Source organism: Bos taurus, chromosome 2 (genome assembly GCF_002263795.3).
Source record: "Bos taurus isolate L1 Dominette 01449 registration number 42190680 breed Hereford chromosome 2, ARS-UCD2.0, whole genome shotgun sequence".
Taxonomy (NCBI): domain Eukaryota; kingdom Metazoa; phylum Chordata; class Mammalia; order Artiodactyla; family Bovidae; genus Bos; species Bos taurus.
In genome coordinates, this window is record NC_037329.1 from 102,077,561 (window position 1) to 102,094,682 (window position 17,122).

At 37.0% G+C, this 17,122-nt stretch overlaps 1 protein-coding gene across 2 annotated transcripts in view; it reads left to right on the top strand.

Annotated features, from left to right (window-relative positions):
* The window catches only part of SPAG16 (sperm associated antigen 16), a 1,067,980-nt gene that overhangs the window by 739,103 nt on the left and 311,755 nt on the right, over positions 1-17,122 (top strand). For both annotated transcript variants that reach the window (XM_024981576.2, XM_024981577.2), the window contains one exon: positions 6,512-6,577. In XM_024981576.2, coding sequence (XP_024837344.1) covers positions 6,512-6,577 — 66 coding nt within the window. The remainder of the gene's footprint in view (positions 1-6,511; positions 6,578-17,122) is intronic.

A 17,122-nucleotide genomic window follows, 5' to 3' on the forward strand; every position in this document is an offset into this window, starting at 1 on the left:
CTGATTACTTTTTCATTCAACAACTTTTACGAAATCCTACCAGAGCTGTCTTGGGCCTTGGGATGATATAGTGGTACAAAACAAGCAAGTTTCTCCTACGGGGCCTATTCTAGTGGGTGGAAAATAACAATAAAAAGGAATACAAATTCATTAACTCATTTTAGTTATCGATGAGTGATACAAAAGAAACAGGATGACCTATGTGTTGGGTACCAATCTCTGCTGAAACAGTTAAACACTGGAGTCTCAGGGGCTTGACACACTAGAAGCTTAGTTCTTATTTCATAGAATGTCCTGTCAGAAGGTCCTAATCAGTAGCTTTTCTCCTTGAGGTGGTTCTGAAACCCAGACTCCTTATATTCATGCTCTGCCATCTTCTAGAGCTCCTCTGCCTTCAGCCTGCAAACAGTCAAAAACAAAGAGCTTAGAGGATTGTGTAGGGTATTTTATGGTCCAGACCTATGTTGGACTTATTTCACAAATGCCCACATTTCACTGGGCAAAACTTGGTCACAGGGCCACTCCTGACCTTGTCTGGCTGAGTGTCCAAGGGGAAAGGAAAAATGGTTCCACAGAATTTTCTGCTACTATACTGAGAGCATAGAAAGGAACCCTCACATGATGAATCTCAGTGCCCCTCCATTGCTGTCATTGTTTTTCAGTCGCTAAGCATGCCTGACTCTGTGACCCTATGGACTGTAACATATCAGGCTCCTTTGTCTCTTACGATCTCCCAGAATTTGCTCAAATTCATGTACATTGAGTTGGTGGTGATCTCTAACCATCTCATCCTCTGTTGCCCCCTTCTCATTTTGCCTTCGATCTTTCCCAGCATCAGGGTCTTTTCCAATGAGTCAGCTCTTTGCATCAGGTGGCCAAAGTATTGGAGCTTCAGCATCAGTCCTCCCAATGAATAGTCAGGGTTGATTTCCTTCAGGATTGACCAGCTTGATCTCCTTACAGTCTCAGGGACTCTCAAGAGTCTTTGCCAGCACCACAACTTGAAATCATCAATTCTTCAGTATTCTGCAGTGGAAAGACAGGATAAAAGACAGTTTTGCCAAGTGAAAGAGAGTAAAACCTTCACTCTTGAATATAAGCAAATCCTCTATAGACAGAAGAGGAGAAACCTGTAATGTGAACAAATGCCTCATGGGAAGATGCCCCTCAACCTCTCCAGAAGTCTCCATCTTCAGGGTTGCTATTCAGACATATTTTGAACAGGTGAAGTATTCTGCTCAGAAAGCCCTGACCATACAGAAACAGGAAAAGAATTATGGAACACAAGGCATGAGAAGGAAGAATGGTGAAGGATGTGGTCAGATAGGCAGACAGAAGCCAAACAATACAAAGCCTTTGGACCTAAGTGAAGAGCTGAAAATTTATTCTTAGTGTGACGGTAATCGTTTGGGTGATTGTAAGCAGTAGCATGGTGTGATCTGACTCAGGTTTTATTGATCACTCCAGTGCCTGAGATAGAAATGGATGAGGAGTGTGGTGAGGGTAGGAGCAAGGAGATGATCAAGGATGCTCCTGCTGTCCTCATCATCTTGGGATGTTATCCTGCAGCAGAGTGGTAACAGTGGAGAAGGGCAGAGGTGAGCAGAGTAAGGCTGTATGTTTAAGACAGAACTGATATACTGGATAAGGGGGTAGGGTGGAGGTGGAGAAAGAAAGGGAGGTCTTCCAGTTCTCAGTTTTCTTTTAAATGTGGTTTTATATGGAGCATAGTTGATTAACAACGTGGTGTCAGTTTCAGGTGTACAGCAAAGTGATTCAGCTATACATATACCTTTCAAGTTCTTTTCCCATGTAGGTTATTACAGAGTATCAAGCAGTGTTCCCTCTGCCTTACAGTATATCCTTGTTGGTTATCAATTCCCAGGTTTTTGATTGCTTAGGCTTTTTTGTTTGGTTGGTTTTTTGAGCAACTAGTGATGCTGTTTACTTAAAAGGAAAGATTTGGCAAGGGTCAAGAGAAGCAGCTTGGAAGTAAAAATCAAAAAGTCTGCTTTTGCATATCATGTCTAACATGCAGGATCAGACAGATCCCAGCAGAAAACAGATGAAACACGGAATGTACTCCAGTTGAATGTTTACAGAAATGGGAACAAGGTTAAGGGGCCAAGCATAGCACCCAAGGCTAGCAATAATAGAGAACCATTACTACCCCTACAGCTGAAGGGGCCAGGGAAGGAGATCACAGCGGACACAGTGTGAGCTGTCACCATTATAGACAACCTGCACAACACAAGCAGTGGAATTAGGCGGAGGACAGAGCCAATAAGAAAATCACAGCTGAACAGGAAGGGAGCTGAAATGGTCATTTATCCATCTTCCATATTGTTTGGCTCTTCTGTATCCTGCTGGCACTGTCCTCTGGCTCACTCTGAACAGAGGATGGAGGGCCTGAAAGCCCATGATGTTGTAGTTAGTAGACATCAGGGCACAGAGCAGGGCAGTGCCACATGGGGAATGCATCTGAGGGATAAATGGAAAAAATCAGCACTCATGCTGATAAGACTCCTTCCGAGGATCTTTAAGGAGACAGATAGCTAAGGGCAGAGGTACTGAACATCACCAGTATTTCAATGGCCTATGTCACATGTATTACGGGCTAATATTTGTGTTCTTTCTTTGCACTGAAGGCATTGTACCAACATTCCACACGCATTATCTCATGTAATTCTTAAAACAGACCTAAATGATGATACAACGTTTTTATCATCTCATTAGACATGGGTAATGGCATTTAATCTATAGATTTGTTTTGAGAATTGCATGAGGCGACTAAAGCACAGTGAATTGAAGCAACCTATTTAATGTCGCACCACTGTTTGGTCGCACAGCAGAGCCAAGAATAAAGTCGGAGATGTTTCTGTCCCCAGGGCAAGTCAGAGAAACCATTATTGCACACAGCTTCCCTGAGAGAATCAAATGCTGGAGCAATGACATGTTAGCTCATGTGGCTTTTTTTTTTTTCTTTTTTTTGGGAAAACACTACCCTCTTTTTCATTTTTTTCACTTCTTTGGGGGGAGAAAAAAAACAATTCTGACAAGAATTCATCAAAGAAGATATTCCAAATTTTAATGTCCTGATTTGGGTATTGCTTTTGATTAAGGCTGTTTGCAGACCAGAATATTAGTAACCCTCATATTCCCTATACGACAAAGAAAAAGGAGGAGATTCACTTTTATCTTGGGAACAAAGCTGGATAGAAAAGCTTTTTTAACTTTTCTTAATTCATGAAGCATTTATCTTCGAGTCAGGTTTTGTTATAGCAGCACAAATGTGGTCCGTCAGCATTTCCATTATATCCCCATATTTCCAGGGCTTTTCAAGAGTGCCTTGGAGATTCAACTTTGAATTAAATCTTGGCATTCAGGGTTTGAATCAGGAAACTCCATTTTCCATACCAATTAATCAAATAGTTTAGAGGTTCTCAATTTAGAAGAGGACCAAATGTAAAATTTTTATTAACACAGAAATTATTTTAAGACAAATTTACTAATACTTAGACCATATTAGCACTCATTATATAATTATATTTAACTATATATGGTATTGTATACTCAGTTGATCAGTTGTTTATGATTCTTTGCTACCCCATGGACTGTAGACCACCAGACTCCCCTGTCCATGGGATTTCCCAGGCAAGAATACTAAAACAGTTTGCTATTTCCTACTGAGTTCTCAAAAAAATTAACCATAAGTTCTCCTAAGATAATATATGAAAGCTAACTACAACATCTTATATTTGCCTTTTTGACTTTGTAAGTAATTTTTTCCTACTTTGGGAATTTGGATGATTTGAAGTCCTCAGCATAATTGGTTTAATATTATTAACAGCATCAAGATACTAAACCAGAAGAGCCTGAATAGGGGGAATCCTGAGAGGGTGCCAAAGTGTTTCAATATATTTTTATGAATTTTAAATTCATGTGGGGAAATTTTGCATTCTATAAAAAGGGATTAATAGCATGCATTAGTTCTGTAAATAGATACTTGAAATTTAATGTGTTGAATTCGGTGACAATAATGAGGATTAAATAAGTTTAATTACAAAGCCTTTCCTCTTAGTTCCAAACTAGTCTGTGAATGTTCTGTGGCAGTAAGGAGGCATAATGATGACCCTGTATCTTTTAATATCTCCTTCTATGGTCTTTTCTGAAATCTCTCCTCCTTAAATAGTTTAGGATTAAGTCAACAAAATGTAGTGAATAAAAAATAGATGAAGCCTTTTGAGTACACTTACTCTCCTTCTGACTGACTTCTGTCCAGCCACAATGGCTTCTTTTCTGTTTCAGAAACATACTAGGCAGACTCCCACATTGAGGCATTTGTTCTAACTTTTTCTCCTTCTTGGAATGCACTTCCTCCAGATGTCTTCTTGGGCAACTCCCATTACTGCCTCAGTCTTTGCTCAAACCCTGCTTTCTGAATGTGATCAAACTCTATCACTCTACTTGATAATTGGATTTGCCCTTAGATCTTCAATCCCAGAATTCATGACACCCATTACCCTACCTGACTTTTCTTCTTTCTACAGTATTTATTCTCTTCTAACACACTTAGCTTCCCTGGTGGCTCAGATGATAAAGAATCAGCCTGCAATGCTGATTGCAGGGAGACCTGGGTTCAGTCCTTGGGTTGGGAAGATTCCCTGGAGGAGGGCATGGGAACCAACTCCAATATTCTTGTCTGGAGAATCCTGATGGACAGAGGAGCCTGACAGGCTATAGTCCATGGGGTTACAAGGAGTCAGACGTGACTGAGTGACTAAGCAACACACTCATACCTTCTTAAAATGTCTGTTCCTTCACTCTTCCCCTAGATTTTAAGGTCAATGAAGACAGGTTTCTTTGTTTTATTCATTGACATATTCTAAGAATTGTGCTGAGAATACATTAATTGCTCAAAGATATTTGTTAAATGAATGATGCATTATAAAATGAAATCTGAATTTCATCCCATAACAATAATCTGCAAACAACATTTCAGATTTAACTTTCTCTGTTCTCTGGTTCTTCTATAAGACTTGAGTTATTTCCCTAGGATAGGTAAGAATGCACTTTGAACATTGATGACACAATGAAAGGTCCTACATTTAAATCCTTTTATAATGTTTTGTTGTCCAGTTGCTAAGTCATGTCTGACTCTTTGTGACCCCATGAACTGCAGCATGTCAGCATTCCTTGTCCTTCACTATCTCCCAGGGTTTGTTCAAACTCAGGTCCATTGAGTCAGTGATGCTATCCAACCATTTCATCCTCTGCCACCCTCTTCTCCTTTTGCCTTCCATCTTTCGCAGAATCAAAGTCTTTTCCAATAAGTTGTCTCTTCATATCAGGTGGACAAAGTATTGGAGCATCAGTATTAGTCCTACCAATGAATATTCAAGGCTGATTTCCTTTAGGATTGACTGGTTTAATCTCCTTGCCATCCAAGGGACTGTCAAGAGTCTTCTTCAGCACCACAGTTAGAAAGCATCAATTCTTTGGCACTCAGCCTTCTTTACGGTCTAACTCTCACATCCATACATGACTACTGGAAAAACTATAGCTTTTACTATATGGACCTTTGCTGGCAAAGTGATGAATTTGCTTTTTTAATATGTCTAGATTTGTCCTAGCTTTCCTTCCAAAGAGCAAGCACTTTTTACTTTCATGGCTGCAGTCATCATCCACAGTTATTTTGGAGCCCAGGAAGATAAAATCTGTCACTTCCACTTTTTCCCTTTCTGTTTGCCATAAAGCAATAGGACTGGATGTCATAATCTTAGTTTTTTGAATGATGAATTTAAAGCCAGCTTTTTTTAATCTTCTCTTTCACCCTTGTCAGGAGACTCTTTAGTTCCTCTTCACTTTCTGCCATTAGGGTATAGTGTGCTATGGGCTCATTTTTGGAAATTTTGTAGTTAATTTCAATTAGTTTTATCTATTGTTTGGAAAAGATAAATAAGTAGATGCAAAGCATGCTTTTCTCAAAATAAATGCTTATTTTGTGTTAAAAGTACTACTGGACATGTTTGTAACATTTTTTATACTTGTAATAATCTTAATACCAAACTCAGAATTTATGAATTAAAATGTGATCTTGTGATTAAAAAGGAAAAAGAACCCCATACCCTCAGCAGTGATGAAAACATCCTGAAAATGAGGGCTTTCTATAAGAATTCACTACTTGGCACCATGACTAGAAAGGTATGCTAATTGCAAATGGAGTCATTTAGTGAGAATTCACTACCAGTTCAATGATATAACTGTGAGAATACTGGAATTTCACTGTAAAATACCAATGCTGGTGACACACTCACCAGTACAGCCATGTCTGATTCTACACGGTAGCTGACAGCAAAATTTAGCATTTTCTACCGTGAGTATGTATTGATTTTATTAATTGACTTAAACATTACTTTAAAACAAACAAGATCATTTGTTATCTTTCCATTTCTTTTCACATGTATTGAAAGGAATTTATCTGACTTGCGTTTCCGCTTTGTCTTCTTAGGGGAAATGTGAGCAGTCTCTCTACGGTCACATGCATTCCATCAATGACGCCACCTTCACTCCTAGGGTGAGTTGAGTTCTTCCACTAAGTTATTTTACAGCCTTATTATTCAAATTCACTTTAATGAAAAAAAAATGCCAGAGAAAAATGGCAGGTTAACAGGGTGAGAGGAGAGAACAAATTTGTAAACTGACTACAGCAATGAAAACAATGTACACATAATATAGAATTAAAGAAGTTCAAAACACACTTTACAGTGGTAAGTAAAGGGGAATCTTCTATTGTACTTAATTCCACTTAAACACATGTTTCAAGGCTTTCTGTCTAGCGTGGCCTTCAAGAAAGTAAGTAGAATATAAGCTTGTAAATTTTAGTGTAAGATCATAAACTAAAGAAAATGATTGACAGGATAGTCAAGAATAGAAATTGTTAAAGAAATGGGGCCTTTCCTCAGGGTAGAATAGAGCAACCTTGATTTAACAGTTTTTCAGTTTCTTATGAAAAAGTTTCAAATATGTCTTTCTTTATATAAACTGATGACATAGCAAAAATATTTATCTACAGTTTGAGTTATGTACAGATCGGGATGATTTTGCCAGTGATGAAGATTGTTAAACATGGCTTTGAGTTTCTGTGCTAATTGGGATTGTCTCTAAAAGGGCTTCCTTGGTGGCTCAGTACAGAATCCACCTGCAATACAGGAGACCCAGCTTCAATCCCTGAGTCAGGAAGATCCCTGGGAGAAGGGAATGGCTATGCACTCCAGTATTTTTGCCTGGAGAACTCCATGGACAAGAGGAGCCTGCCAGGCTACAGTCCATGGGCTCAAGAAGAGTCAAACACAACACTTTCACTCTCACTAAAAGAGTTCAGATGGTAATCATGGAAGGATGATTTTGTTTGTACCTTCTCAAATGAAAGCACTTTGACTAGATAGATGACTTCTCAAGCCCCTTCAAACTATATGATTTAATTATATCTAACATTTTAATTTGACTCTCAGTTCCCAGTAGAGTGTAAATCTTAGTTCCATATTCCTCTTTCTTTCCCAATTAGCTAAAAATGAAATGATAGATTACCTACACCCAACCTCAAAATGATAGCATAGTCAAAATTCCATTACTATCATGCTGTTATTATTCTTTTAGAGAGAGAAGAGTGTTCACTAAAAATAATTCACTAAGAATAATTTCTGCTAACAGAATGTTGTTTACTTCAAGTGAAATCGTGCTGGGGTCACCAGCCCTGGAATATTCATGATTGGCTCAACTAAAATTAAATTTTAACAAATTTGTTTTAGTAAAGAATTTCCATTTAATTGACTCTCTTGAGTCAATATATTATAAATTAGTTCTAAATACCAAGTGAAATTTTATTTCTAGCAGAGTATATAGCCATTTAAGAACTGTAGACCCACATGATAGGATATTTATGCTAAACAATCTATTAAGTGGCTTAAAGCTTCACATACCTTAGGAAAATTAAATGGAAGCTAAAATGTAGTAAAGTAATATTTTGTTAGTCAAACATTTATTTTGGCAAGTAGTCTTATAGCTGGAAAGTTCACACCATTTAACAATCCTAAACAGTACAATTAATAAATATGGAAATACCTAAATTAGATTTATTCACTCAGCAATCAAGGGACACATACATTAATTATGTGTATTTCAAAAGCAAGATAATGAATATGAGGTCCAGGTGCCCAATATCAAAGTGACTGACCAAAGTGACTGTCCAATATCAAAGTGTTGTTGTTTACACACTTTGTTCATACCAAAGGGACTATTACAACACTGTTCCAAATCAACGTTCCCCAAGCCTCATTGAATTTTTCCATTAATTTATCTCTTCTTTGCTATAAATATTTAATTACTGTTAAGGAAATGCTGTTTTATTTTGATGAATGACACTCTTAAGTGAAATTTTCAGTCATTTATGTCAACTGTTTTGAAAACTGTCATATTTCACATACCTGTTAGGGAGTGTCAGGAGGATGAAGGCAGCAGTAACCAAAAGAGTGCAAAGACTTTCAGGATTTCTGAAGGAAATGGCGTTGTGACACAGTTCACATTCAAACTCTCAAAGTTGTGATCATAAATGCATTATATGGTACATATATAGCAGGCAGAGAATTGTGTAGTATCAGGTCTGTCTGATAATTGTTTGATGCCTTACGGATATGCATTCAAGTTACATTACCAGTTAAAATGCACTTAGCTATTTACATAAACACAATTTTTGGAAAATTCTTTAATTTTAGATTTGTAAGCAGAAATCAAAAATGTAAAACTCAGTGAGATCCAGCTAGCCACCAAGAATCACAGAAACAAATATACAATATCAGTATGTATGCATGGTTCTATATAAAAGTGTATAAATTAAGATTTATTTCTGTGTTATAGGACTAGGGCCCCAGTGTCTTCATCTCTGACTGATTTTTCTATTGGAGATAGATTTTTATCTAAAACCTCTTTTTAAAGTAATCTGCTAATGAAACATTTTAAGGACCTATGAAAGCTTTTTACTAAGTCAGTTTTGTAAAGCAAAACCAATTTTTTTTGAGTTGATTGTAATTACCATGATAATATTAATAGACACAGACAACTCAATATAAGTAATTTTTTAATTGTAGAAATATATAGCAAGAAAATGAATAGGGGATCCCTATCGGAGTGTCCCCTGCCTTTAAATTTTTAGAAAATTGACCTATAGTCTGGCTAGGGTGGAGATTCCATCAGGCCTTCTAAGAACTTTTCTTGATCCTCTTCTAGAGTGATGTTATGGTCAGGCGAGTGTCCTTATATTTCTGTGGATATTTCCAACTGTTCCGAGACATACATAGCCAGGATGGCTGTGCTATGCCTGCCTGGAAAAGTCAGATGAACACTGTAAATCAACTCTATTAGAATACCAGTACATCCTTCCGTGGGACTGTTTACCTCCGTCTTGCACATTCAAGCTAGGAATTTAGTCTCAACACATTGATTGTTGAAACAAAGCTGAAAGGCTTTGTAGAGTCAAAGGTAATTCTAGTAGTTCTAGAATTCTAATCAGCTCATAAAAGAATAAGTTTCACACATCCTTAAGTTCTATTCTCACTAATTTTAATTAACCTATTGCTTTATTCAAGTATTGTTATATTGATTATTTTAATATAGTAGTATATACTTTAATTATATAAAATGTGTATATTTTGATTTTGAAATGAATGACATATAGCTTTAATAGAAGGCTATTCAAGTTCTGACTTGTTTTTCGTCTACAATTCCATGGAAACTGCCTGCTATGAATAAGAGTGATGGAAGGTGAAGTCTGTCAGTTTCACTTTGCAGCAGTTTGGAGTTTTAAATAAGTAAGACAGAAAGGGATTTAATAGGACTTTGCAGCAATGTAGACTCCTACCCCATCTGTTGGCCTTGAGTCATATAGAGGACAAGAGAAATAATTTCTTGCTTTAGAGAACTTGAAGAAGAGTGATGGTTGTGAGTAATGATTCAGGTCACAATTTAAGCCAAGAAGGTGAAGGAAGTGTTTAGAACAGAAAGTGGCATTGCAGGGGAATTGGTTGATCGTATATATGGATCATTAGAGGATGCTGTAGAAGGGTATGTGAGAGCTAGGAGAGGTAATAGGATCAAATTAAGGGACAAACACAGATCTTTGAAGATAAGTGTCTAAGTAAGTAATAAAGGAAAAAATGCTGATGTGGGCATCTATCAATAACAGTCATTTACATTTTGCATGTCAAAATGGCCATAGAATCAAAGTGACTCTATCAGAAGGAAAATATCAAAAAGCCAGTACTCATAAAATATGGTAGTATTGAAAAAAGAGGAAGTCTTCTTTGCATTCTCTGTGCCTAGGTATCTTCCTGTACTTCTTTCTGTACGTATCAGAGGCTGTGGATTCAGGTTGGATGATAAGGAGTTGCTCCAGAAAATGTGGGCTGTCAGCTTTAGCTGAAAGCTCACTGAGGAATAATTGGACTTTCAGAATTAAGTCATGAACCACATTAGATATTTTATTTTTTTTTATTTAAATTTATTTATTTTAATTGGATGCTGATTACTTTACAATATTGTATTGGTTTTGCCATACATCAACATGAATCTGCCACGGGTGTACATGTGTTCCCAATCCTGAACCCCCTCCCACTTCCCTCCCCATACCATCCCTCTGGGCCATCCCAGTGCACCAGCCCCAAGCTTCCTGTATCCTGCATTGAACCTGGACTGGCGATTTGTTTCTTATATGATATTCAGTTCAGTTCAGTTCAGTTGCTCAGTCGTGTCCAATTCTCTGCGACCCCATGAATCACAGCACGCCAGGCCTCCCTGTCCATCACCAACTCCCGGAGTTCACTCAGACTCATGTCCATTGAGTCAGTGATGCCATCCAGCCATCTCATCCTCTGTCGTCCCCTTCTCCTCCGGCCCCGAATCCCTTCCAGCATCAGAGTCTTTTCCAATGAGTCAACTCTTCACATGAGGTGGCCAAAGTACTGGAGTTTCAGCTTTAGCATCATTCCTTCCAAAGAAATCCCAGGGCTGATCTCCTTCAGAATGGACTGGTTGGATCTCCTTGCAGTCCAAGGGACTCTCAAGAGCCTTCTCCAACACCACAGTTCAAAAGCATCAATTCTTCGGTGCTCAGCCTTCTTCACAGTCCAACTCTCACATCCATACATGACCACAGGAAAAACCATAGCCTTGACTAGACGGACCTTCAATGCCATTCTCCCAAATCATCCCCCAACCCCCACAGAGTCCAAAAGACGGTTTTATACATCTGTGTTTCTTTTGCTGTCTCGCATACAGGGTTATCCTTACCATCTTTCTAAATTCCATATATATGCGTTAGAATTGAAAGAGACACATGTATCCCAATGTTCATCGCAGCACTGTTTATAATAGCCAGGACATGGAAACAACCTAGATGTCCATCAGCAGATGAATGGATAAGAAAGCTGTGGTACATATACACAATGGAGTATTACTTGGCCATTGAAAAGAATACATTTGAATCAGTTCTAATGAGGTAGATGAAACTGGAGCCGATTATAGAGAGTGAAGTAAGCCAGAAAGAAAAACATCAATACATTATACTAACACATTAGATATTTTAAAATCAAAATATGCTGTAATCCCACTGAAATCCTAAGACAGATTCGTTGCTGTGATTCACTGCTGAGAACCTCCTGGTCACCTTACTTTTCTGAAGACTATAATTCCTGAGTTATTGTCTCTCTTTACATATATGGCTCATGAAGTACTTTGACACTTACTTCCTTGACCAGTTTTCCTCCAACACCTTTTTCCTCCTCAGCTACTTACTCTTGAAGTCAAACTCTGAACACTTTGTCCTTAACTGTAATTGCATCATTTTCAAATCCTCAGGTCCAAGCATTGCTTTTCTAAAGATACCAGTCTGTCTTCCAGCTCTTAAGTAAAGCCAGTATGGTGCTTCCACTTCATTGAGAGCTCTTATTAGCTAAAATCTTACTCACATCTTATCACCTTTCTGCCTTCACTTTTTGTACCCCAGCTTGGGTACCTCAGTTATCATTCTAGCCATTCTACTGCAAAGAACTTAATTTAGTTCAGTTTGACCTCCTTTTCAGTCATGGTTCGCAATGTCTTGGGGCTTTTCTCTGTTTACTTAAAAAAAAAATCTGTACACTGAACAGCATTAAAAAGAAATGTGAAATAGGACATTTAAATCTTGTTTGGCTCACTATCTCCAGCATCTAGTATGCCTATTTTGCATACATAATATTCAAAAAATGTGATGAATAAATGCAGAGTTTTAGATCAATGAAAGCACAAGGATTTCATTATAGTATGTATCATTGCATCTTATTTTTTCAACTATGTTGGCTTTCAAAGTTCTGTGGATATTAAACTGCAAGACAAGCTCACTTAATTCTCATAATAGATTAGCTGTTCCTTAGAAAACTTCTATAGCATCACACTGTTCCATAATTTTAGAACACTGGAAAATTACCCAATTTCAGTTATACTTGTCCCCTAGTACAGTTTGGATACTGGATTTTCCACTCACAAGATGTATAATCTTGATAATCATTTAGTTCATTGTAAAAATGAATGATAAAAAGAACAGTATTACACAATACATAATAATATGTTTAATATAATACCTGGCAAGTAGAAAATACTATTATCACTTCTATTCTTAACACTCCAGCTGTTACTATTATTGTTGTTTAGTCACTAAGTTGTATCTGACTCTTTGTGACCCCATGGACTGAATCATGTCAGACTTCCCTGCTCTTCACTGTCTCCCAGAGTTTGCTCAAACTCATGTCCATTGAGTCTGTGATGCAATCCAACCACCTCATCCTCTGTTACCCCCTTCTCCTTTTGCCTTCATTTTTTTCCAGCCTCAGGGTCTGGGAGACCAAGGGTTGACTCTTCACATCCGATGGCTGAAGTATTGAAGCTTCAACTTTAGCATCAGTCCTTCTAACGAATATTCACAATTGATTTCCTTTAAGATTGACTGGTTTGATCTCCTTGCTGTCCAAGGGACTCTCAAGAGTCTTCTCTAGCACCACAATTCAATTCAGTTCAGTTCAGTCACTCAGTTGTGTCTGACTCTTTGTGACTGCATGGACTGCAGCATACAAGGCTTCCCTATCCATCACCAACCCCCAGAGCTTGCTCAAACTCCATTGAATTGATGATGCCATCCAATCATTGCTTCTTCTGTTGTCCCCTTCTCCTCCTGCCTTCAATCTTTCCCAGCATCAAGATCTTTTCTAAGGAGTCAGTTCTTCACATCAGGTGGGCAAAGTATTGGAGTTTCAGCTTCAGCATCAGTCCTTCCAATGAATATTCTGTTCAGCCTTTAGGATTGACTGGTTTGATTTCCTTGCAGTCCTAGGGGACTCTCAAGAGTCTTCTCCATCACCACAGTTCAAAATCATCAATTCTTCGGTGATCAGATTTCTTTATAGTCCAACTCTCACATCTGTACATGAAAAATCATATCTTTCACCACATGGATCTTTGTTGGCAAAGTAATGTCTATGCTTTTTAATATGCTGTCTAAGTTGGTCATAACTTTTCTTCCAAGGAGTAAGCATCTTTTAACTTCATGGCTGAAGTCACTGTCTCCAGTGATTTCGGAGCACAGGAAGATAAAATTTGTCATTGTTTCCACTTTTTCCCCTTTAATTGCCATGAAGTGATGGGACCAGATGCAAGTATCTTAATTTTTTGAATGTTGAGTTTTATTACTACTACTATTGTTGGTGAAGCTAATGTTTCTTTCTGGGCTTCCCTGGTGGCTCAATGGTAAAGAATCTGCCTGCCAATGTAGAAGACATGGGTTCAATCCCTGAGTTGGGAAGATCCCCTGGAGAAGGAAATGGCAACCCACTCTAGTATTCTTGTCTGGGAAATCCCTTGGACAGAGGATCATGGCAGACTGCCATCCATGGGATCGCAAAAGGGTTGGACAGGACTTAGTGGCTAAATGATGATGTTTCTTTCTAGCCACTTGTTTGCGAATATGTAGATGTAAATGAAAGAATGACCACACACATATATATGACTTTCTTATATCCTTTCACTTAATTTCATTTAAAATAGATGATATAAACGTACAGCTGCAGTATACACTTAACATTTTAACAGAAATAAAATAAAATCTAAAGCTATTCTGAATATAAAATTATTGAATTGTATTAAACCTGAGCAAATTCCATGAAAAAAATGTATATAAACCTACATAGGAATATTTTGTCTGTTTCATATCACAGCATAACATTTAATAATTAGGTTATTAAGAGCTTTAAATTTGATATGTAATAGATTAATTGCTTTCCCAAGTTACTAGTATGTGAATATAAGTGCCTTAATTATCTATTTTTAAAAATCGTGGGAAAGTAAATACCTGCAATTGCCTACCTATAAAGTTATCCTCATTCCATTTTGGCAAAGGAAGATTAATTTCTGTTTTCTGAATTTTGTTCATTTATATTCATTCTCAAAGAAAGTGCTTAGTATCAATCTTTGGCCATTTTGCATAAAAAATACAAATAACATTTAGGTCATGCAGTCATTGATCTTCTGAAGGACAAATGATGTCAGGCAGTACTTACTAAAAATTTTTTTTTGTTTACTTCTTCAGCAATACAAGTTGATGTCAACTACCATTTAGCTGGGCCAATAATATTGATATTTGATGTCAGTTCTTATTCATTGCTACACCTAGATGATTCATAAGTCAAAACTTTTAGATGTGTGATGAAAAACACTAAAATAGGTTCTGTCTATCTGGGGGAATGGAGACAACAACAGAATAGAAAATTAAAGGCCATGGAACTTGGCATTTTCATTTTATATAATATTTTAGTTATTTCAATAATTCCTACATTTATTAAAAATTAATTTCAGTTCTTTTAAACTAATCTATACTAAATGATCTTCTTAAACTAAACCTTTTTGAAAATAACCTTATTGTGCTAACTTTTGTGAAGAAAAAATAACTTTTGATGAAAAATGTAAAAGTGAAGGAAAAAAAGAGTTCTTGCAAGCAGACATTCAAAAATTAGAGAATATATTTAAATGTAATAAATTGATAGATGTTCTTTATTTCTACTTAGTTCTCAGAAATTTAATACTTCATATGACAAAGAAGATACAATACATTTAAGATTTTACCCTGCCCCCAAAGTTTAACCTTTAATAACTTCTTTAGTTGGATAGAGGTGATTTAAGCATTTGTAATTTTCTTGGTAGTTCCATGAAAATTAGAAGCAATGTGATTATGTCATATTCCTTGACACTTCCTCTTTGACTGTGAAACTAACTAATAATTTGTGTATATATATGTATGTATGTCTATGTATATATATATATGTGTGTGTGTGTGTGTGTGTATCCTTTTGGTGGCTTAAAATATTTACAAATATCAGTCAGTTCAGTTGCTCAGTCTTGTCCAGCTCTTTGTGACCCCATGGACTATACAATCCATGGAATTCTCCAGGCCAGAATACTGGAGTGGGTAGCCTTTCCCTTCTCCAGTGGTTGGAATCTTTCCAACCCAGGGATCAAACTCAGGTCTCCCCCATTGCCGGCAGATTTTTTAACAGCTGAGCTACAAGGGAAGTTCTGCCCTTAGGACTTTATCTTCTGCTAAGAACCAGAGATATTAAACTAGTAAACACATGAATAGTGTCAAGAATAGTAAGTCTTATTTATCCAAAATCAATTAGGGTGGAAAAAGAGTAATGAGGTAACAGTTGGAGCTTACAACGAAATGGTCAGAAAGGGACTCTCCTAGAGAGTGACATTTAAGAAAATCGTGCAATGATTTTAAGAAAGAGAACTCAAGCAGCGGCAATGGTAAAGGACAAGTTTCTGAGGTAGTGGAAGTGGGCCTGATAGAGGAACAGGGCACATGAAGTGGACAAGGATTAGATAAAGAGGTGGAATAGCTTATGTCTGACAGATAATTGTCCACTTAGGTTGCTCTTTTGGCTTAATGTAAAATGGTTGAGGTTATTTTAGGATAACCTCATAACATTATCTATGGCTTTCAAAATGCTTATTCATATAAAAATGCCCCGACTATGAGAAGTACAATAGATGCTTTTGGCTGAATAATACCTTAACATTTTTACTCCATAGATCTTGGCATAGTTCTTGGTACAGAAAGTAATCAGTAAACATTCATTGATTAGGAAACATTAGAAAGCCAACACAAGTCAGAACTCAAGGGGTATTTTAGAGGACATTCTTAGGACAATGTTTGCTGTGATATAATTAAATTTATTTTTTACTATTGATCTTAAAATAGTATTTTAAAATTTATTACACTTTTTCAGATTGTCCATGTTTGTTTTGAGCACACAGCTGCCAATATTGTTCAAAATATATTTACTACTTCTATAAGAAACAGTGTCATTGCTCAAAGTATTTGGCTATTTAGGAAACTAGTCTTTTAGTACAATGAAATCTTATTTGAGTGGTTTCCAGAGTACAAAAATATTTTAAATAAAATCAAAATATCAATATAAAATAGATTTTTCTCTAGTAATGATTAAGTTAGTCTAAACTTGCATGAGATTTTAAGTTTGAAAAACTACATGCATGATAAATAGCATGAGTTTTACAAGAGATTGTTTTACATATACGGATAATGTCTAATGTATCATATGTTATCCCTGAGTCACATAATTACAGCACAATGTATTGCCACACAAATTTACTCATAAGCACAATTACAATAAAAATTAGCCCCTTTAATATAATTTTCTTCACTTAATTGTGTATTTGTTGATGAATGTGACCCTGTGAATTGATACTTTAAAAACTGCTAGTTAACAGGCACAACAAGCACAGCAGGAGAATCTGGCCTTCCTCTTCAGAAGATTCAGATCGTATATCCAGGGTGGCCTTGCAGGAAAAACGTTACATCTCCCTGAAGAGGGGCTAAGATTTCCTGTGGCAGGTTTTACCATGGTCCCGGGGCCTGAAATGTCAATCAGCAGCATGTTGTCTTTCACCCCTCCCCATTAAAACTGGTGTACCAGAACACTAACAGTCTCCTAACTAAGGGAATTGTAGTTCCTAAATCCAG